Source organism: Homalodisca vitripennis, chromosome 4 (assembly GCF_021130785.1).
Source record: "Homalodisca vitripennis isolate AUS2020 chromosome 4, UT_GWSS_2.1, whole genome shotgun sequence".
NCBI classification, from domain to species: domain Eukaryota; kingdom Metazoa; phylum Arthropoda; class Insecta; order Hemiptera; family Cicadellidae; genus Homalodisca; species Homalodisca vitripennis.
Window position 1 is genome coordinate 204,871,607 of NC_060210.1, and position 25,142 is coordinate 204,896,748.

Below are 25,142 nucleotides of genomic sequence, written 5' to 3' on the forward strand. Positions count from 1 at the left end.
TTCTTAATTCGGATACTGTAAGGAAAGCCGTGTTACAATTCTTTCTATTACTCTACATGTGATATTGAGATCTGATTTGTGGAATCTTGCATAATGGTGATTGCCTGTGTTGGAATATATCTGGTATGATGAAGTAACAATTTAAATTCCAAAATTTTATTTAATTTTAAATGAGACTCCAGAATCTAAATCTTAAGAGCCCTTTTTAAGAGCAACATGAGTAAAGCTCATGGTATGGTGTAAAGCAGTAAGGCTGTAGTCCGGGCTGGTTAATGACAGTGTTGAGTCTCTACATATACAAAGTCATCGTCCTGGTAACCAGACTCTATGTCAAGACCTGCCTATATATAATACTAGAAATGTCTATAACTTTATTCTTTTTGCGCATCATAGGACACTTTTTGAGAAGCCTTCATATGCAGAGGCAAAATTTTACATCCTGCCTCAAGACATCAAGAGCAAAAACCCCAAAACAATCAAGCTAAGTCTCACAGATGGCTTCTTGAAAACCCCTTCAACAGAGTGAATGAGTTTTTGAATCGGTAACACCTCCAACAATAATCACGAACTAAAAATAGTATAAACTTTTAACACTATTTCAGGTCTTTATAATCTTGAAAAAAAGCGTGCATGCACGCTCTTTCTCTCTCTCTCTCTCTCACTCTCATTCTCACTCCCTCCCCCTCCCCCTCTTCCCCTGCCCCCACTGAAACTGTACACTAAAGCTTCAGCTTCAAACTGTTTCCCCAAGCTAGATGAGGAATTTTAAATAAGTAAAAGTTTCTTTCATTAAGACAAATAACTGAAGTTTTTAATTAGATTGTAATATGTATTACAATTGATGTCATGTGCCATAAAATATTTTGACATTTACATAAGCATAGCTCAATATCGTAAACAGAAAATTAGTAAATGTTTTGAATTGTATTGAATAGTCAAATAAAGTTCTGATAAAAATCAGTTCTGTTTATATTTTATACACACTCATAATATAACTGTACTTATCATAATTATTGTAATTTTTTGCAGGAAACTCATGAGTTTGATCTGCATTTTGATAAGGTTTACAAGTGGTTCGCCAGCAACCTACAGGAGAGACAGTGCTTCCTGATTGTACTTTGGAAGGTGACATATTTCAATGTATAATTATTTATACAGAGTGTAGAAACAAACTGTATTGTAGTTTGTATGTCTGCTTCCAGTTGTCATAATCTTAAATAAAACAAATTTAAAATATTTATTTCTAGAGATGAGTTACAGTTAAATTAATAAAATACAAAGATTGCTAAAACATATTACTTATTTTGATTTTATTACATAACAGATTATAAATTTGTTGACACTATAAAAATCCTCTTTCACTATTGGTTATTTGTGGAAAGCTCAAATTTGGCAAAATATATACAGTTTATATAGACGTAGAAAAATTGAATCATTTTGGTATAAAACTAAAGTAAATTAAAGTTAAATTTACAGCCAATACTTTATGCGGTTTTATGAGAAAGAAACAAGGTTATATATTTACCACTCTCCTTACAATGGACCTGTGATTATTAATACAGTATTTTGTATATTTGTTAATGTTCACTAATTACTGGGCGGAAATAAGTTCTTAGAATCGGGAGTGACCCCTTTTATCTGTACTGCCGCCATCTTGTATCTGGAAACAATGCCGATCATCTGTCTGGTGACAAGTAGTCTACAATCTCTGTCACCGAGTTAGATTGAGATCACGCTATTCAGTCCTGCGTCAACTGGTACAGTCTCGAGAAGTGGTGTTGATGGACAGATATGTGACTGGATCTTGTATCTGGAAACAGTGTCGATCATCTGTCTGTTGACAAGTAGTCTACAATCTCTGTCACCGAGTTAGATTGAGATCACGCAAATCAGTCCTGCGTCAACTGGTACAGTGTCGCTAGAAAGTTTAGGGACACCTGTCTGAAAGAGAAATGTTACAGGTTGGCCCTAAACTAACTAATTTCTCAATGCTATTGATTGTTGGCTGTTTTAAGGACATCAATTCCAAGTTTTTATTTCAAAATTTCAATATTTTTATCTCCAAAAAATGTGGAAGAAGCATGCATTAATGTATTTTAAGGAACTGCCAAAAAAACCTTGTTTTTTAGATATTTTATTTTTATAACTTCTTAACGGCTTGCCATATTGTAATGAAACTTGCACAGTACTTTTATTATAATATGATGATCATTTAAAAAAATATGTCATGTTACAAATAAAATTTTGTACTCAACTGGTCAGGGTACAAATAAAATTTTATTTTCGAACATTTTATAACAAAAAATGTGAGTTTTAATTTCGCTTCTACAAGTAGACGCCTTCATTTACAGACATGCGGTCTGCACGTCATTGTTCCTCTGGCGGTTGTTTTGTGAAACAAGCCTGCGCGCGCATTCCACACTGCCATTGTGACAGTTGTACTGCAATCTTCTTTGTGATTTGTTTATTTCGCTGTTTTGTGAAAGTTAAAGCTGTGATTATGGGCCGCTCATCTGTGTCGAGGGACATTAAATGGCAAGTTATCGGTATGTATAAAACCGGTAGTTCATACCGAACAATTGCATCCAAGTTACATGTGTCTAAAACATGTGTTGAAAATACAGTGCGACGTTTTAACCTAGCCGGGTACCGTGATTGATGCCCCGCGGAGTGGTAGGCCACGTAAAAACCACGCCTCGGCAGGATCGTAAGCTACTCGTGATGAGCAAAAAGGACCGAAATGCAAGTGCACCTGATTTACTAAGCAGCATGAAACAAGATGATGATCGTTACAATGTGAGTGTAGCAACTGTGAGTTCCAGACTTAGAGATGCAGGTATGAAATCATTTTTATACGCTATCCGCAAACCTTTGTTAAATGACAAGGCCAAAAGACACGCCAAGTTTGGTGCAAGGCTCGATTAGGGTGGACAAAAGAAGCTTGGCGGCGTGTGTTTTGTTTTCTGATGAAAGCCGTTTTGAACTATTTCCAAGGCGCAGAGTTTAGGGTACGACGTACCCAATACTGAAAAAATTTCTACCAGCATGTGTAGTGTAGCGCCTGCAGTTCAGGCCGGTGGCGAAGCAGTAATGATATGGGGTTGCATTTCAAGTGAGGGTCCTGGGGAGCTTCAGTTCGTTGAAGGCACAATGAACAGTATTAAATATTGTCAAACTCTAGAAGAATTCATGTTACATCTGCCAATAAAATTGCTTGGTGAAAAATTACATCTTTCAACAAGACAATGCACCGTGCCACAAATCAAGACACACACAAAGAATGGTTCAGTAATTCATGATGTTGAGGTTCTGAAGTGGCCACCACGAAGCCCGGATCTTAATCCGATAGAAAATTTATGGAATACCATGGCAGGTCGTCTAGCGAAGAACAAACCCAAGAACAAAGCTGAACTGAAGTTCATGTTGGCACAGATATGGCGGAGTATCAAGAAGGAAGACTGTCTGACACTCATTGATTCGATGCCAAAACGGATCAAAGAATGTTATAAAGCTAAATGGAGGACCTATTGATTACTGATTTGTATGTATTCATGTCCATTTTACTTATTTTGTATAATTTAAATATTTGTTTCCATTAAAAACAAACTTTTGTCAGAAATTTGTGTTTTTTTTAAGCCTGTCCCTAAAACTTTTTAGCGACACTGTACAGTCTCGAGAAGTGGTGTTGATGGTCAGATATGTGACTGGATCTTGTATCTGGAAACAGTGTCGATCATTTTTCTGGTGACAAGTAGTCTACAATCTCTGTCACCGAGATCACGCGACTTAGTCCTGCATCAACTGGTACAGTCTCGAGAAGTGGTGTTGATGGTCAGATATGGGGCTGGATAGGGTGGTTACTACCGAGGCTGTACAAAAAGGCATCAGTTGGAGGGTATTAGTCTGTTCTTACTGAAAGTCTCTTCCATCGAGTTGTCTTAAGTCAAGTACCTGGACGTCATCCTGGATAGTGGTCTGAACTGGGATCCCATCTGATAGTGGTCTGAACTGGGACCCATCTGATAAGGCTGTCGCTAGAAGGAAATGGTCCTTGACACCTTGACACAATACAGACGTGTGATCGGGGGGGGGGGGGGGGAGGGGGTCTTGGAGACTTGAGCCAATAAGTTGATCGATTAGGGAAATATTCTGAGACAATTACTTCTTTTTCCCCTTGTTGTGTGGCAACTTCTGCCACTGCCACCAAGTCTCTTGTATTGTGCCCTTAATGGTTCCCTCTCCCAGGTGGTCCAATCCTGTCCATTTTGTTTTAGTGCTTGGGGCCCTTTCCTTCCCCTGGCCAAAACCGATTGTTTTTTCGAGGTGGGGCTCATTTTCAAGAAGATGTTGGTGTTACCTTTTTTGTACAAAAAGGAGCTTCTGCAAGTGAAATCAACCATCTCCAATAAACTTTTTGATGTGTGTAAAACTGTACAACTACAGTAAATAAACAATTATATCAATAACAATAAGTGCCCAATTTTTGTATAGTTGTGTTATTATATATCTAAATTATTAATCAAATACTTATCAGAAAAATGTTTGATATTGTGTTTTAATGATTGATTAGGTAAACTATTTATGGTTTAAGCACCATTAAATTTGTTTGGAATTTGACCGATTCAACATTTTAGTCCATAAAACAAAAAAGTTACCTTTTTTAGTTTTTGCTTTATGGTTTTGTAATATAGACTCAAAATGTTTTAAGTTTTCTTAGTAACCCTGGAGTTTTATTGAAAGCCAATATTAGTTACTCACTTGTTTTTCTTGGTAAATGTGATTTCTCATTCATGTTTAAGGTTTAAGCACTTTTAAAGTTTATCCTGATGTTTTCTATGAATTATATACCTGAGGATGTAAAGTTGTGTATATATTATTATATAAATACTATTATTTTTTTTAATTAGTTTTTATAAGGCTTTAAGAGTTTGATTTATTAATGCAATATGTATAACATGTTCTTTGTGTATACACAGCAATGCTCTAGCTATTCTTTGAAAGAAAGGCCAGAATTCAAAAATCTCCCCAAAGAATGGATTTCTGGAGAACTGAGTCCGAGTCAGACCCAATCACAGATCACTGCTCTCACAGGTACTTCTACACTTTTCAATTGAGTACTGCTAATTCTTTTAATATACATAAAACACTTTGTCAGTAATAAAACAACATAACAATTTAAAGGATTGGGGTAAAAGTTAATCAGCTATTTCTAATTATTTTATGATGCACATTGCAACTGTTCTCTTATAGTAAGGAGTAAATAATTACACTATATAAGGGTCCCCACCCGACTGCGAAACCGTGATTAAGCCGTAGTTTTTTTCACCAAGAAAAACGTTTAATAAGCTCTTAATTTAATTTACAAACTGTGAAAATTTCTACAACTTGCGATTAAATTAATTAATGTGCTTTGTCACCACGACTACCTGGGTCACACGTGAGCGAGAATTAAGAAAGCCTAATCGCGGTGATCGGTTTTAGCGCGATTTAGTAGTGTTCTAGCGGTTCACACGAACGAGCGCGAGCTGGCCGATCGCAGCGACTACCTGGGTCACACGTGAACGAGAATTAAAAAAGCGGCGATCGGTTCTAGCGCGATTTACACGAACGAGCGCGAGCTGGCCGATCGCAGCGACTACCTGGGTCACATGTGAACGAGAATTAAAAAAGCGGCGATCGGTTCTAGCGCGATTTAGTGTTAAAGAAGTATTGGATGGTTCACACTGGTTACCAGTCGTAGTCGATCGCCGACTTCGTGGCTTTGCCATTTCTTCTCAAAATACGGACGCTGGTGGATTCTACTGGAGAGGAGTCTATGGATATTTTGATACCTCAAAAATGTATAAACATTACTTCTTATACACTACAATGTTAATATATAATTATTTATTTGCAGTGTTTTATATGACATTTGTGCATTACTAAAACAAAATTTTAGCTTGCCAACTAGTTCATTAAATAATCAAACTCGTGCTGAAGAAATTGAAAAATATACATTCATATTTTTTCAGTTCATAACATAGTATCAAAAGCCCCTTTTGAAATTCAAGAACTGGCTAGTGATTGAGTCCAATAGTGTCTATTACTAGGCAGAAACAACAACTAATAAGCCATATAAATAAGTATAACACTTCTTACGTCTTACCATCTTGAATAACAGATATTGCCAGACTGAGCTTAGCAATTGTGTAGATGGCGATTCAGTTGGTACATATGCCACGTCCTCAATCGTGTGCACGAAACACATTTTATAAACAAATACGCACGGCTGGTTTTGGCATTCGGTATCGGCGAGATTTTGTTTATTTCTGTTCACACAAGAGAAATCACGGCAATGTGGTACAGCTGATTGACACGGTAAACAACATTCACACACGTGCCAATCTCAGTTGGGCATTATCTGTCTAGGAGATGGCCATGGCAAGTCATAAAAAGTGTTTCTATTCTTTATTATTTAATGTTTCCTCCTAATAATATATTATTGGACCTGGGATATTTCATAGACCAATAAACATAGTCTAAATCCTGTATTTTCCACAATTATACGGATGAGCTCTGAATGGTTATAATTTTAAGGACACACCTGTTGTGCAAACCTTGTACGATATAGATTAAGATGGTTGTCTAGGAGAAAATTGATGAGGTAGGTTTCTGAACAATTAACAATAAACATAGTCTAAATCCTGTATTTTCCACAATTATACGGATGAGCTCTGAATGGTTATAATTTTAAGGACACACCTATTGTGCAAACCTTGTACGATATAGATTAAGATGGTTGTCTACGAGAAAATTGATGAGGTAGGTTTCTGAACAACAGCGAGAAGAAATATACTGTCATAATAATATTTCACTAGAGCTAGTAGGTTTGGATGATCAGAAAAGTGCATTTAATAATGATTTAATTATTTTACCAAAAAGAGCATGTCAAAAATCCTATTTAAATTGTATCTACTAAAAATTTGTAACAATAAATTTTATTAACATTAAAATACATGGGAGAAATAAAACATTTACACACAAATAATAATCAACAATGCGAGTTTAAACGTTATAATGATGCGTCATCAGTTTTGATATGTGTTTGTTCGTGCATATCTAAAAATGATATACAATCTATTATTTATTGTAGAGGAAATGAAAATACTTACAACGTTTACAAGTAAACAAAAATTTAACACGTTACATAAACTATTAAGCTTTGATTTTTTAATGACAGTTTTTCATTATACATCTATTAACATAAAACTGGCAAATATTTGAACTAACAAGTGAAAGCTATTAAATAAAGGTCAAGCATATGAAGTGACAACATTTAGACACACAGGCAGCCGTACGGCAGACGGTATTAGTGTGTCAGACAGACAGGAGCATTAACTGCCACCTGTTGACACTGCACCACTGACCTCAGACACAGCTGTTCTGTACAGCCATACCATTAGTGTGTCAGACAGACAGGAGCATTAACTGCCACCTGTTGACACTGCACCACTGACCTCACACACAGCTGTTCTGTACAGCCATACCATTAGTGTGTCAGACAGACAAGATCATTAACTGCCACCTGGTGACACTACACCACTGACCTCAGACACAGCTGTACTGTACAGCCTTACCATTAGTGTGTCAGACAGACAGGAGCATTAACTGCCACCTGTTGACACTGCACCACTGACCTCAGACACAGCTGTTCTGTACAGCCATACCATTAGTGTGTCAGACAGACAGGAGCATTAACTGCCACCTGTTGATACTGCACCACTGACCTCAGACACAGCTGTATTGCTAGAAGCTATACAGAACAATACAGCCATACCATTAGTGTGTCAGACAGACAGGAGCATTAACTGCCACCTGGTGACACTACACCACTGACCTCAGACACGGCTGTACTGCTAGAAGCTATACAGAACAATACAGCCATACCATTAGTGTGCCAGACAGACAGGAGCATTAACTGCCACCTGTTGACACTACACCACTGACCTCAGACACAGCTGTACTGCTAGAAGCTATACAGAACAATACAGCCATACCATTAGTATGTCAGACAGACAGGAGCATTAACTGCCACTTGTTGACACTACACCACTGACCTCAGACACGGCTGTACTGCTAGAAGCTATACAGAACAATACAGCCATACCATTAGTGTGCCAGACAGACAGGAGCATTAACTGCCACCTGTTGACACTACACCACTGACCTCAGACACAGCTGTACTGCTAGAAGCTATACAGAACAATACAGCCATACCATTAGTGTGTCAGACAGACAGGAGCATTAACTGCCACCTGTTGACACTGCACCACTGACCTCAGACACAGCTGTACTGCTAGAAGCTATACAGAACAATACAGCCATACCATTAGTGTGTCAGACAGACAGGAGCATTAACTGCCACCTGTTGACACTACACCACTGACCTCAGACACAGCTGTACTGCTAGAAGCTATACAGAACAATACAGCCATACCATTAGTGTGTCAGACAGACAGGAGCATTAACTGCCACCTGTTGACACTGCACCACTGACCTCAGACACAGCTGTTCTGTATAGCCATATCATTAGTGTGTCAGACAGACAGGAGCATTAACTGCCACCTGGTGACACTGCACCACTGGCCTCAGACACAGCTGTACTGCTAGAAGCTATACAGAACAATACAGCCATACCATTAGTGTGTCAGACAGACAGGAGCATTAACTGCCACCTGGTGACACTGCACCACTGACCTCAGACACAGCTGTACTGTACAGCCATACCATTAGTGTGTCAGACAGACAGGAGCATTAACTGCCACCTGTTGACACTGCACCACTGACCTCAGACACAGCTGTACTATACAGCCATACCATTAGTGTGTCAGACAGACAGGAGCATTAACTGCCACCTGTTGACACTACACCACTGACCTCAGACACAGCTGTACTGCTAGAAGCTATACAGAACAATACAGCCATACCATTAGTGTGTCAGACAGACAAGAGCATTAACTGCCACCTGTTGACACTGCACCACTGACCTCAGACACAGCTGTACTGTACAGCCATACCATTAGTGTGTCAGACAGACAGGAGCATTAACTGCCACCTGTTGACACTGCACCACTGACCTCAGACACAGCTGTTCTGTACAGCCATACCATTAGTGTGTCAGACAGACAGGAGCATTAACTGCCACCTGTTGACACTGCACCACTGACCTCAGACATAGCTGTTCTGTACAGCCATACCATTAGTGTGTCAGACAGACAGGATCATTAACTGCCACCTGTTGACACTGCACCACTGACCTCAGACACAGCTGTACTGCTAGAAGCTATACAGAACAATACAGCCATACCATTAGTGTGTCAGCCAGACAGGAGCATTAACCCTCTAAGTGGCAAGCGCCGTCTGAGACGTATTATTCACGCCGCCGCGAAGTGGCAAGTGCCGTCACAGCCATCGCTTCACATTTAAGGCTGTTGCTCCGCAACCGTCCATTATTTTTAGGCCTAGTTTGAACTATCGTATTTTCCACGAAATTTCCTTTACATATCATATAGTATAGTGTGTATTCATGTTACTAATGTTTGCTGGCTAAAATGAATCCAACGGTTTTCGTTTGACCTGGCGGCAGACGAGAGAACAGCTGTCTACTCGTCTCGTCACTGTTTTGTTTGGCGACTTTGCGTACTGTTATTGTCAGTATATTATTGTTTATCGCGTTGTTTGTGTTACCGGTAAATGTTTAGGTTATTCATTCGTCATGGAAAATGTTGGGGTACTTTGGGATTATACCGACCACACCAGTATGAGGAACACAAACATATAAATTTATAGAAAAAAAACATTATAGAACGAAAAAGCAACTCTTCAATTACAAACTTACAATGATTATCAATGGGTTTCCTGTGACGCCCAGAAAGCAGCAATATCAAGGATGAGTGAGTCTAGTGGATTCAGCAGCAACTGTCGACCGCCACGCATATTTTAGATGTAGGCAACTAGACAAGTTTATGCAAGACCTATTGAAGAAGAAGGCGATAACATAAATGAAGAAGAACTTCCTTACTACCATCTTCCAGTGTACAGAAAATAATCTTTTACTAAGTTTTGGTTCCTACATAAATCGCTCATTCCAGTAAATTCTTCAAAACTCTACAACTTTTGATTACATTAATATAAAATGATAAAACAAAAGCTCATGTTTAAGTAAATTTAATTCTCTACAACTCCCCCTGTGACAAGTATTTTAGGGAATGAAGACTTGAGGCACTGGAGACAGATAATTGGTGAAAAGTATGTTGCCATAAAGAGGTTTCTCTAAAAGTACCAATTTAAAAGAGCTTATATGTCATTAATGGTAACAGATAACAAATAAACTGTAAGTACGCAAATTGTAGAACATTCTATCAGCTTTAATTTTGAATATTTAAAAATTTTCTGTAGGATCAACCTCTTCTGAGTTACAGATGAAAAAAGATATCTGAAATCCCCTCCCCCTCTTTGCCACCCTTAAGAGTTAAGGACTTTTGGTATGTTATACTACTGAGTATTCCGAATAACATCTCAGTTGTTTCTCTGCTTCTTTCTAGAATTGACTTCTTTCTAGAATAATTTTTTGACTGGGCTAATAACTCAAAGACAATTTACATTATTTATGTTAAATTGTGCTAAATTGTTGCAAAAATGGTTGCACTTGTCGCCATCAAACAAGCTGGTTGAGGCTAAACCAGTAGCCTTAATCAATATTTTATGTTTTATTTTATTATTTAAAACTTGTTTGTAGTGATCTTAGTAGTTGTGTGGAAACATCCTTATGCAAACATACATAATAATGAAAACAAAACTTTTGATTGGCGGGGTTGTTACTTGTTTTATTTCCAGATCTTATAAAGGAAACAAATAAATAGACCTTATTTGAGATTTTCCAAAATGTTCTAAAACACATGAAAAGATCTACTCAATATTTTTATACAGTATGAATACATAGTTAAACTATGCAAAAATGTTATGAAGACATTCTGCTATAAGTAAGAAAGTTTTAAGTTTTAAAGCAATATTACACTGAACCAAAACAGTTGTCATTTTGTCGTAGGAGATGTTGAGGTTGACGGAGAAGATTACCAAGCCCTGACAGAGAGAGAAGAGATGGACTTGGAGCAGCTGATGTCTCAGTGTGGCTCAGCAGTCAGTAACGCTGAGGCCTTCATGGAGACTTTAGCTCGAGATTTGTCAGTTCTGGATGGAGTAAGAACTTGAAATAATTACTTAAGCAACTTACATGGTACATTATACAAAGCATAGGTTGCACTGAAACAAGACTGGAAAATATTGTTTGGCTCACTAGATCTGCCAATTTTTAAACAAATCTTCAAATAAAATAAAAAAGGCAACACACTACATCAAGCTGTTACTAACTATAGCTACATTCTATGTATAAACCTCTTCTTCTGTCAGCAAAACAGAGACTTTACATATTAACCAACCATCGGTGAGCAGACATTATTTTACATTATGTTCACACTTCCACACTTTAATAAAAATTAACAGAGTAACACAAGCTGCTACTAACAATTCATATTCTTATTTCTTTATTAGCATATTCTTCAAGAACAGTAATAGTGTCACAATGTTAACAAATTACAGAGTATTGTCAGTTATAAATGAGAGATGTCAGGAGTCATGTCACAGCTTCCAATCTTCTTTATTTATTTCTGTGAATTCTTTAACCCTTTGGCTGCAAAGAATTTTTTTACATTTTATCCCAAAAGTGCTCAGGTTTTTATCGGATTTTATCCCAAAAGTACTAAGCCTAAAATGGTGAATTTGTAGAGTTTTACTAAAAAAATCATAAGTTCCTCAAATGTTAACCTATTTCATTGATTTATGTTTTGTTTTGTAGTATAATATTATGTAAGAAAATAAAAATAATACATTTTGAAAATACAAAACTATATAAACAAATAAATAAATATTTTTTTGTTTTTTTTTCAACTTTGACACAGAAAAACATAATTAAATTTAACTTTTATTTTTTAAATACATTTTTACCTAAAACCATATGTTGTTTTGAGTACATACTGAAATTTTCATGCAAAAATATAGATTTTTACTTATGTAATGAAAAAAACAAAAAAACTTACCCTGTGCTATCTAGATCACAGCTGTTTTTGCCGTTAGTGTACTATAAAAAAACCAACAAATACAAGTGTTGTTATTATTTTTAAGGAAAAGTAAACTTATTCAACTGTCATTTACCGCAATCCGCGTGTAAATAACATACTATTTAACACTGGGAAAAAAATTCGCAACAACGAAATATCGTTCCATAGCATTTTTATTGTAATTTTTAGTCTCTGGTATTATACAATTATTTCCTCTGTGGAAAATGGCTTCCGTTTCGAGCACAAAGTCTTCTTCGTCACTTGGTGGATATGTAGGAGCTCGTTGATGTTTATTTGATATGGTTAAGACTGAGTTGTTGTAAGGTTCTTTTGATAAGGAAGTTTTTGTTTTTTTAAAGAGTTACGAGGTTGGTTGATAGCTTCCACTTTCTTTTGATTTCTTAGATTTTCTGTACAGTTTTGATTATCTAGGTTTAAAAGGTTAAGTTTTTGCTCTAGTAAGCTGTAGTTGTTTTTTAGTTGAACAATCTCTGTTACCAGTGGAGTTGATTGAGCTGTTGAAAATGATGGAGAATCTGTGTACTATTTTCTTCAAGAACCTTTTCTTGTGATAGATTTTCTTGGTTTTTTTAAATGTTTTTATTTTAATTAATATCTCTTTACATTTCTCTTTAATCTTTTGTTCATATTCATATAGAACTTGTGCTTGACTTCTATCGTGGTCTTCAAAGATTTGTTGTATATCAATGAGCAGTTGTTTTTCTTTGCTAAGTTGCTTGTCCATATCATAAATTTTTTGTTGAAGATTTTCTACTCTTGAGAGATAAGTTTCTTCTTATCTGTTGTAATCTTCAATTTTAGCCTCCATACTGTTTAGCAAAGAGTTTAGCCTTCGATTGTCTTCTTTGAGGGCCTCATTTTCTTTAAGCAGTGCTTTCCCCAATTTTGCTGCCATGATTAGACTGGTTTCCTCGTTTTACAGTTCACTTTCAATTAAGCTTTCTTCTAGCTCTGGTAGTGTACTTTCTAATATTGAACTTTAGCTAATAGAGCTTTTTAGGCTTTTATTGGGGCTATTCTCTGTTGGAGATTTATTATTAGATATGTTTTTAAAAATGTTTCAGCTTATTTCATTGCCTCATTAAATTTTTTGTTTAAAAGAAACAAAAACTGAACACACAAAAAAACAAAAATGACATTTTTTGTTAATGTTGTGTTTTTGTTAATTGTCTGGTTATGGTTTTCCATGAATTAGTTTGTATTCTGAATACAGGTACATGTCATTTTGTTTGATATTTGAAGTGGTTTCATCTCCAAAGAATGTGACATTGTGTTTGGTAGTTCTGTCGGTACAGGCACATGTCATTTTGTTTGATATTTGCAGTGGTTTCATCTCCAAAGAATGTGACATTGTATTTGGTAGTTCTGTCGGTACAGGCACATGTCATTTTGTTTGATATTTGCAGTGGTTTCATCTCCAAAGAATGTGACATTGTATTTGGTAGTTCTGTCGGTACAGGCACATGTCATTTTGTTTGATATTTGCAGTGGTTTCATCTCCAAAGAATGTGACATTGTATTTGGTAGTTCTGTCGGTACAGGCACATGTCATTTTGTTTGATATTTGCAGTGGTTTCATCTCCTAAGAATGTGACATTGTATTTGGTAGTTCTGTCGGTACAGGCACATGTCATTTTGTTTGATATTTGCAGTGGTTTCATCTCTAAAGAATGTGACATTGTATTTGGTAGTTCTGTCGGTTTTTGTAATCTCTTTTATCACTGCTGGCCAGTAGGGATATCCTTTGACCTTTGCAAATACCAAAACTCCTATCTCATACAGTGCATTTGTTTCTGTTGTCATTTTATTGGTCAATAGGCTGAGTTAATGTTTTTCAAGTGTGAAAAATGTAAACTGTTTTTATAATGAGGTTTGACAGACTCCTTGTGGTTAATGGAAAACTGTTTTTTATAACGAGGTGTGGCAAACTCCTCGTGGTTTATATTTTAAAATTGGGAAACTGTTTTTTATAACGAGGTTTGTTTGGCATACTTCTTGTGGTTAATATTTAAAAATCAGGGAACTGTGTTTTATAACGAGGTTTGTTTGGCATACTCCTCGTGGTTATATCAGTCAAGTCAGTAATGTGTAGAGGCACTGTCAGCACTGCTGGGTAACCCTCCTAACTGATGTTTGCTTCACAGCAGGTGTACTGGATTGTGTGGTATAGAGCTAATTACGTCACAGTGATTGCGTCACTAATTTATGAGTTGGCTATCCTAGTGTTGTAATTTCTTTTGTGAGATTCAGTTATTTGATAAGTTGACGACTGGGTTAGCATTTATCCTTCATTTAGTATAAAGAAATGTACTAAGGAGATGTACCATATTCCCTTAACTATCCATAATTTAAGGGGGCTGGCCCAGTAAAAAAAATTGTTTTTGCAATTTTTTTATATTTTTTAATTTTTTTCTTGTTTATTTACAATTAATTTTATGTAAATATCATGGGCATACGATTTTTTTTTTGCTGAGTTACAGGTAAAAGTGTAAACGTATGTCAGACAAGACTTTGTTTTGATTCTATTTTCCAGTCATTCATACCAATAAGCAGTTGCTTCAAACAGTCTTGGGACTTTTAAACATAAAAACACTATCCCCAAAGCCATCATGCTGGAGATAAAACCAATATTTGTAGACCTAACAATGCCAAACCTCCTCCAAAGATGTCTTATTGGAAAAACACAAAACTCCAACGAAAGTTTCAACAGTATTTTGTGGTCACTGTGTCCTAAAAAAGGATTTGCAGGAAGGGATATTGTGGAAATAGCTGCTCATGAAGCTTCCCTGATATTTAATGAAGGGAATAATGCAAAGTCAAAAGTGCTAGACCACTTGAAAATCAAACCCGGAAAACACTTCAACAGCTGCATGGAGACTTTTGACGTTCGACGAGTGCGCGACGCAAATAAAAGAACTATGTTGGTAAGTCTGGAAGAAAGGAGAGCAAGGAGAAGGCTTAGAATAGAAAAGGAAAGTAAGACAAGGAAAAGGAAGGTGTTTCTTATGCTGCTGGAGGATTTTAGAATACCATTTTAGTAAATTTATCAATAAAATATGTTTGTTTGCGATTTCCCGAAACATTGTTTTTTTCCTATTATTTACATCATAACTCCAAAAGTATTGGAGCAATCTTCACCAAATTTTCACCAGATCTTCATTTTAGCTGTTTAAATGGCTTGAACTAAAATTAAAATGGTGAGTAAAGTATTTCTTATATTCCAAGCCTATTACCTTCTAAAAACTCAATTTTTTTTTGATAAAACTACTTTAAAATTCAGTAATTTGTTTTATTTGTACATTTTTTTATATATTTTTAGTTCAGGCCAAAAAACTATTGCCTAGGAACAAGATACATTTTATTTTGTGAAATTATGTCATAAGATAAATTATTTATCATGTTAAAACCATTAGACTAAAGATTTTTTTGCAAAAAAAAAACAAAAATTAAAAAAAATAATAAATTTTATATTTACAATTTTGTTTTTTCTTAAGTGTGTATAAAAAGTCTATTTTGACTTAACCTGAAAGTGTCAAACAAATTGGGCAATATTTGACTGAGTACAAAATTGTTTTCCAAAACCATGCAAAAGTGATTGCGATACTGGGCCAGCCCCCTTAAAGTAAAACAGCCTATAGGAGTGATAATACCAAAACTAAAACACATATAAAAAGTATTGATTTCTGATCACTACTCAGTGAGCACACATTTTCGAAGCTGTAAATTTGATCTAGGTTACTAATATGTAGACTAACAATACACAACACAATCAGAACAGTTTTTTTAAGAAGTAGGTCATACAAACTGACTTGACTGTCCTATAACTGGAAATATTTTACACTCCCTCTCTGGCATTTCTTTTTTGACAGTTCTCTTTAGTCTAAGGAAATGGTCATAGAAGGACATATAGCTAAATGTAGTTGTTTTGGTTATAAGTGACAAAATATTAATTTAGATCTATACAGTATCCTAAATGGCTAAATTTCAATGGATTTCTAATTGTAATAAGTAGATAAATAAATATGATGATTTTAATAGGTATTTAGTAGTTAATAATAATTATATATTGTAAACTGTTGAAAAAGTTATTGAGAAATCATACAACAATAAGAAAAAATGTACTTAGTTATTTTTGTAACACTAAGAATGATTTTTCGTGTTTTTCTAGGAAAATGTTCAAAGCGTGTTGGCCTCAGAAAAGCAAGTGACTCACCTAATGGAGCAGCTGGAAGTGGCAATTACCGAGGTCTGTGGGACATGAAATGTATCATCAAACTTAAATAACACTGAATTAAAACTTTTAGTAAGGTAAATAAAATACAAGAAACTACCTATACTACAATGCTATGAGGCGTGTTCAGAAAGTAAGTACCATTTAAAAAATCTAATTTTTTAAACACAATTTTATTTCTACATGAAAGCCCAAACCTTAAACACTATTTTTTGACATAGCTTCCACCGATGTTTTAACACTTGTTGTAGCGGGTGATCAATTTCTCTATACCCGTTTTGTAGAAGTTTTTATTTCATTGTCGGTTTTAAAGCGTTGTCAGCCTAGCTCGCGCTTCATAGCGAAACGTCTGTTTTCTTGGATTTGTTGTCAACTGCCCTTACCAGATCATCAGTGACAAGAGAAGGCCGACCGCTCTGATTCTCATCCTCCTTATTTATTCGACTGCCATTGAACATTCTAACCCATTTTCTCACCACTCCTTCACTCATCATGTCTTCTCCGTAAACATCTCAAAGTTAATGATACATTTCAGCCGGTTTCACATTCCTTGCATTCAAAAATCACAATTGGTGGGATCACTAGTTGTCTTAAACATTTTAAACGTTCAGAGAAAAGTGAAAACCCAACGTAGAACAACTAAAATGGAGTGAGTCGATAGCCAGTGAACAAGGACGACTATTGCGCATGAGCGGAACACCGTTTGCAGCGCTACAGCAGCAGTAGAGTAAAACTGTACTTACTTTCTGAACCCGCCTCGTATTTACAACACGGAGTGTCACAGCAATGGTACAATAAGTGAAATATGACATTTATTTATTAAAAGCAGAGGCTTACAAAAGTATTGACAGTCATTCATATTGAGGAGTTTTACCACACCACTAACCTACTTAAATAAATAATTTTTCTAATAGATAGAAAAATTATCAAGCTTACCTTGAAAATTTTCTTCTCCTAGGGTCCTTTAATTTAAAAGAAACGAAAGGACACACTTCTAGAAATTTTTAATTTCAATGAAAGTTTTCTCAACAAGTAGAGAGCATGCCCTCCAAATATATTAAATGAAAAAATCTTAATTGTTACATTGTATGTTCTGTTAATAAATAAAAAGTTCATACAAATTTTCCAATTAATGTACTGTTGAAGTTCGGTTATGTTAATCAATTTTTTTGTATTCCCCGTCTTGTTGCCTGCACAATTTTTAGTAGTTTGGTGTAGTGGGTCAATTAATATAGGCCTAGCTCTATTTAGGTGGGTGCCATCAGTAGAAGATCAGATAGTGTTGTATATGTAGGTCAAATTTAAATAGTGTGTCCCACGTTGTTGGATGCCCTTTGTTGTAGATCAAATTTAGGTCAGTGTAGTCATGTATATAAGGCCCTAAGCCCACGATGATCGTGACATTTTCTCGGGTTCGTATATTCATTAATTTCCCCTCGTTAGATTTTCATATTTGGGATTACAGAATCACACCATCAGTGTGGAATATATAGAATTCTAATCATAGACTGGTAGGCCGTAGGCCACCCCATACAACAAGAATCATTTACCTTCTTCACTCACCACTGATGTACACTTTAGGAACATTGACACTCATTTCACTTTGATATGAATTTACTTGTAAGACTCAAAAGCAACATTTGGTCATTGAGTTCACCAGATTTTTTGTTTTTCTATTTCTCCGAATCACTAGTCATTACAAGACAAGGTTTTATTATGCATTTGAATAAATGTATATTATTTCACTTTTACATCACTGAGTAATAAATTTTGAACAAATTAAACCGTTGCTGTATAATGACAGTACCATTGCAGCTCCTACTTGCATCACAACCGAGGCAAGAAAGAGGAAGTTACCGGAGCAGGAATGAGGTTTAAGTCCATCTACTCGGACCCAAATTACTACAATTGAATTTTAATACTTTGTTAATGTTGTTTATAAAATATGAATTTCTTTTGTAATTGTTACAATTAAATAATTTGTGTTTATTCCAATATTAAGTTGATTTATCTTTTCTCCATGAATTATTTTAACCTTCACATGTGATTCAGTGTTACAGTCAGTGACAAGATGTATCGCTAATAATACATCACTCAACTAATATATTACTAGAGTTGAGTTCACTGTATCCACCTACCAATTTGCCATGAACTGATCTGTTACAGTGTACAGTCAGTGACAAGATATATCACTAATAATACATCACTCAATTAATATATTACTAGAGTTGAGTTCACTGTATCCACCTACCAATTTGCCATGAACTGATCTGTTACAGTGTACAGTCAGTGACAAGATATATCACTAATAATACATCACTCAATTAATATATTACTAGAGTTGAGTTCACTGTATCCACCTACCAATTTGCCATGAACTGATCTGTTTACAGTGTACAGTCAGTGACAAGATATATCACTAATAATACATCACTCAATAATATATTACTAGAGTTGAGTTCACTGTATCCACCTACTAATTTGCCATGAACTGATCTGTTACAGTGTACAGTCAGTGACAAGATATATCACTAATAATACATCACTCAACTAATATATTACTAGAGTTGAGTTCACTGTATCCACCTACCAATTTGCCCATGAACTGATCTGTTACAGTGTACAGTCAGTGACAAGATATATCACTAATAATACATCACTCAACTAATATATTACTAGAGTTGAGTTCACTGTATCCACCTACCAATTTGCCATGAACTGATCTGTTACAGTGTACAGTCAGTGACAAGATATATCACTAATAATACATCACTCAAACTAATATATTACTAGAGTTGAGTTCACTTGTATCCACCCTACCAATTTGCCATGAACTGATCTGTTACAGTGTACAGTCAGTGACAAGATATATCACTAATAATACATCACTCAATTAATATATTACTAGAGTTGAGTTCACTGTATCCACCTACTAATTTGCCATGAACTGATCTGTTACAGTGTACAGTCAGTGACAAGATATATCACTAATAATACATCACTCAATTAATATATTACTAGAGTTGAGTTCACTGTATCCACCTACCAATTTGCCATGAACTGATCTGTTACAGTGTACAGTCAGTGACAAGATATATATCACTAATAATACATCACTCAATTAATATATTACTAGAGTTGAGTTCACTGTATCCACCTACTAATTTGCCAATGAACTGATCTGTTACAGTGTACAGTCAGTGACAAGATATATCACTAATAATACATCACTCAACTTAATATATTACTAGAGTTGAGTTCACTGTATTCCACCTACCAATTTGCCATGAACTGATCTGTTACAGTGTACAGTCAGTGACAAGATATATCACTAATAATACATCACTCAACTAATATATTACTAGAGTTGAGTTCACTGTATCCACCTACCAATTTGCCATGAACTGATCTGTTACAGTGTACAGTCAGTGACAAGATATATCACTAATAATACATCACTCAACTAATATATTACTAGAGTTGAGTTCACTGTATCCACCTACCAATTTGCCATGAATACTGATCTGTTACAGTGTACAGTCCAGTGACAAGATATATCACTAATAATACATCACTCAACTAATATATTACTAGAGTTGAGTTCACTGTATCCACCTACCAATTTGCCATGAACTGATCTGTTACAGTGTACAGTCAGTGACAAGATATATCACTAATAATACATCACTCAATTAATATATTACTAGAGTTGAGTTTCACTGTATCCACCTACCAATTTGCCATGAACTGATCTGTTAACAGTGTACAGTCAGTGACAAGATATTTCACTAATAATACATCACCTCAATTAATATATTACAAGAGTTTGAGTTCACTGTATCCACCTACCAATTTCCATGAACTGATCTGTTACAGTGTACAGTCAGTGACAAAGATATATCACTAATAATAACATCACTCAATTAATATATTACTAGAGTTGAGTTCACTGTATCCACCTACTAATTTGCCATGAACTGATCTGTTACAGTGTACAGTCAGTGGATATATCACTAAATAATACATCACTCAACTAATATATTACTAGAGTTGAGTTCACTGTATCCACCTACCAATTTGCCATGAACTGATCTGTTACAGTGTACAGTCAGTGACAAGATATATCACTAATAATACATCACTCAACTAATATATTACTAGAGTTTGAGTTCACTGTATCCACCTACAATTTTGCCATGAACTGATCTGTTACAGTGTACAGTCATGACAAGATATACACTAATAATACATCACTCAACTAATATATTACTAGAGTTGAGTTCACTGTATCCACCTACCAATTTGCCATGAACTGATCTGTTACAGTGTACAGTCAGTGACAAGATATATCACTAATAATACATCACTCAATTAATATATTACTAGAGTTGAGTTCACTGTATCCACCTACCAATTTGCCATGAACTGATCTGTTACAGTGTACAGTCAGTGACAAGATATATCACTAATAATACATCACTCAATTAATATATTACTAGAGTTGAGTTCACTGTATCCACCTACCAATTTGCCATGAACTATTCAAAATTTGAATTGTGTCATACTGATCTGTTACAGTGTACAATAAATAAATAAACAGTTTAGATACACCAAACTATTAATAATTACGTATTATTACAACATCACTCTGTTAATTCAAGAAATTATTTGTTATCCCTTTTATTTCCTAAGTTACTTTACTATGAATTTTTGGATGTTTATAAACAAAAATAAAATTTATTTTTGTACATTTAATGTACTCTTAATTAATTGTAAAATGTTGTTATATTGTAATGTTTAAAAAGAACAATTTTATCACTTAAGAATAATTTTTACGTTGTAGATAGTAGCATTTATAGCATAGTATTAGCAAATGGTATACAATCTTTATAACAAAATTATAAAGGATGAAAACAGAATGCTTTTGAAAATTACTTGAATTGTTGTTGTGTATCACAAGTATTACTTTGAAATTCTTTAAATTTATGCTTTATTATTTGTGTTTTAAGGCAAAGTAATATAAATGGCTTGAGAATGTTATTGTTATTTTGTAAAATTTATTAATGTCATTGTTTCTCAAGAGATTTGCTCATGATAAGTGAATAATGTTTAGTAAATTAGTGTAAAGAACAATTCATTACAAGCCTAATAACAAATTTTGATGAAAATTAAATTATAAATATATTATAAAGACATTTCTGAACTGAAACAATGCAAATTTGCAAATTTGGGCTGTGTCAGAAGACTGGGTTTTATGGGACACCTCTCAAATATTTACCAGCAGCAAATGGATTAAAGTTTAGGATGCCTTTTCTACATAGGTTTACATAGTCTTGCTGTATTGACTTGGTAATGATGTGTCAGAGATTGGGTTTTATGGGACACCTCTCAAATATTTACCAGCAGCAAATGGATTAAAGTTTAGGATGCCTTTTCTACATAGGTTTACATAGTCTTGCTGTATTGACTTGGTAATGATGTGTCAGAGACTGGGTTTTATGGGACACCTCTCAAATATTTACCAGCAGCAAATGGATTAAAGTTTAGGATGCCTTTTCTACATAGGTTTACATTGTCTTGCTGTATTGACTTGGTAATGATGTGTCAGAGATTGGGTTTTATGGGACACCTCTCAAATATTTACCAGCAGCAAATGGATTAAAGTTTAGGATGCCTTTTCTACATAGGTTTACATAGTCTTGCTGTATTGACTTGGTAATGATGTGTCAGAGACTGGGTTTTATGGGACACCTCTCAAATATTTACCAGCAGCAAATGGATTAAAGTTTAGGATGCCTTTTCTACATAGGTTTACATTGTCTTGCTGTATTGACTTGGTAATGATGTGTCAGAGATTGGGTTTTATGGGACACCTCTCAAATATTTACCAGCAGCAAATGGATTAAAGTTTAGGATGCCTTTTCTACATAGGTTTACATAGTCTTGCTGTATTGACTTGGTAATGATGTGTCAGAGACTGGGTTTTATGGGACACCTCTCAAATATTTACCAGCAGCAAATGGATTAAAGTTTAGGATGCCTTTTCTACATAGGTTTACATTGTCTTGCTGTATTGACTTGGTAATGATGTGTCAGAGATTGGGTTTTATGGGACACCTCTCAAATATTTACCAGCAGCAAATGGATTAAAGTTTAGGATGCCTTTTCTACATAGGTTTACATAGTCTTGCTGTATTGACTTGGTAATGATGTGTCAGAGACTGGGTTTTATGGGACACCTCTCAAATATTTACCAGCAGCAAATGGATTAAAGTTTAGGATGCCTTTTCTACATAGGTTTACATTGTCTTGCTGTATTGACTTGGTAATGATGTGTCAGAGATTGGGTTTTATGGGACACCTCTCAAATATTTACCAGCAGCAAATGGATTAAAGTTTAGGATGCCTTTTCTACATAGGTTTACATAGTCTTGCTGTATTGACTTGGTAATGATGTGTCAGAGACTGGGTTTTATGGGACACCTCTCAAATATTTACCAGCAGCAAATGGATTAAAGTTTAGGATGCCTTTTCTACATAGGTTTACATTGTCTTGCTGTATTGACTTGGTAATGATGTGTCAGAGATTGGGTTTTATGGGACACCTCTCAAATATTTACCAGCAGCAAATGGATTAAAGTTTAGGATGCCTTTTCTACATAGGTTTACATAGTCTTGCTGTATTGACTTGGTAATGATGTGTCAGAGACTGGGTTTTATGGGACACCTCTCAAATATTTACCAGCAGCAAATGGATTAAAGTTTAGGATGCCTTTTCTACATAGGTTTACATAGTCTTGCTGTATTCACTTGGTAATGATTCAGATTCAGATATCTTTAACCATATACATTAAACACAGAGTGGTGTCATTACAGCAATACATGTTACATCACAAAGCAATATTTATCGGTGAAGTGTCCATGTGAGGATTCCTCCATTGAGTAGCAAGTCCTGTGTAGAAGCCAAGATTTTATTTGTTCAAGATATGTACAAGTACAGTATGAGTGATGATCTGGCTTCAAAGGTCTTGAGCCAGAAGTATGTTGTTTGGTGATAGCATAGATTAAAATAATTCCATTTTATACAAAAAATTACCCACACTAAGGGAAACAATAGGGCCTCAAAGGGAAGCCTGTTATGAGGTTCCTTCATATTTAATAGCATAACCTGCTGTCATCAGAATTAAATAATGGTATTGTACTCTTTAGATATAATCAGTGCAGTCTTAAATAACAATTTGTCTTTATAAAACTCAAACTAGACACAAATGGATAAATACAATTTACATAACAATACAATATAAACAATTTATATAACAGATACAATGACCAACAAAACAATAAATAATACTTTTATCAACTAAGAAGTTATATTTAATTCAGTTATGAGTGATGATCTGGCTTCAAAGGTCTTGTGAAGTATATTGTTTGGTGATACAACTGTGAGTATGTTGTAACCCTGCCAACAGACTTCACTTGTGACATGTACCTCTGACAGTTCTTAGGTCTGACCATCAAAGTTTGCTGGGAACACTGTTCCAGTGACACAATTGCTTATCTTATACAGTATCTTTGTATAAGGTCTTGTGAAGCATGTTGTTTGGTGATACAACTGTGAGTTTGTTGTAACCCTGCCAACAGACTTCACTTGTGACATGTACCTCTGACAGTTCTTAGGTATGACCATCAGAGTTTGCTGGGAACACTGTTCCAGTGACACAATTGGTTATCTTATACAGTATCTTTGTACAATCTGGCTTCAAAGGTCTTGTGAAGCATGTTGTTTGGTGATACAACTGTGAGTATGTTGTAACCCTGCCAACAGACTTCACTTGTGACATGCACCTCTGACAGTTCTTAGGTCTGACCATCAGATTTTTGCTGGGAACACTGTTCCAGTGACACAATTGGTTATCTTATACAGTATCTTTGTACAATCTGGCTTCAAAGGTCTTGTGAAGCATGATGTTTGGTGATACAACTGTGAGAACCCTGCCAACAGACTTCACTTGTGACATGTACCTCTGGCAGTTTTTAGGTCTGACCATCAGATTTTGCTGGGAACTGTGTCTCAGTGAGGTAACTGCATCAAGATATGTACAAGTACAGTATGAGTGATGATATGGCTTCAAAGGTCTTGTGAAGCATGTTGTTTGGTGATACAACTGTGAGTTTGTTGTAACCCTGCTAACAGACTTCACTTGTGACATGCACCTCTGACAGTTCTTAGGTCTGACCATCAAAGTTTGCTGGGAACACTGTTCCAGTGACACAATTGCTTATCTTATACAGTATCTTTGTACAATCTGGATTCAAAGGTCTTGTGAAGCATGTTGTTTGGTGATACAACTGTATGTTTTAGTATGTAGTATGTAAGTATGTTTTAAGCCTTCTGACTTACAGAGTTGTCAGCCAACTTTAAAGATACGAGGTGTGATCAAAAAGTTCCAGGACTGAATTTTTATACATTTATTCATACAACATACAGGTTATTCGAATTTGTCTCCTTCAAAGTACTCCCCTTGGGAAGCTAAACACTTTTCCCACCGGTGTTTCCACTGATCAAAGGCCCCAGAAAACTCTTCTTTAGTAAAGGTGTTTAGCAGCTCTGTCGTTTTTTCTTTAATTTCGTCAACTGTTTGAAATCTTCGTCCTTTCAGGGGTCTCTTGAGCTTCGGGAAGAGAAAAAAGTCTGCTGGAGCCAGGTCAGGTGAGTAGGGGGGCTGAGGAATGAC

The 25,142-nt window shown here is 35.4% G+C and overlaps 1 protein-coding gene across 4 annotated transcripts in view; it reads left to right on the top strand.

Annotated features, from left to right (window-relative positions):
- Positions 1-25,142, top strand: part of LOC124360935 (exocyst complex component 1) — a 195,597-nt gene that overhangs the window by 29,197 nt on the left and 141,258 nt on the right. For all 4 annotated transcript variants that reach the window (XM_046814951.1, XM_046814952.1, XM_046814949.1 and 1 more), the window contains exons 4-7: positions 1,030-1,125; positions 4,977-5,091; positions 11,087-11,238; positions 16,345-16,422. In XM_046814951.1, coding sequence (XP_046670907.1) covers positions 1,030-1,125; positions 4,977-5,091; positions 11,087-11,238; positions 16,345-16,422 — 441 coding nt within the window. The remainder of the gene's footprint in view (positions 1-1,029; positions 1,126-4,976; positions 5,092-11,086; positions 11,239-16,344; positions 16,423-25,142) is intronic.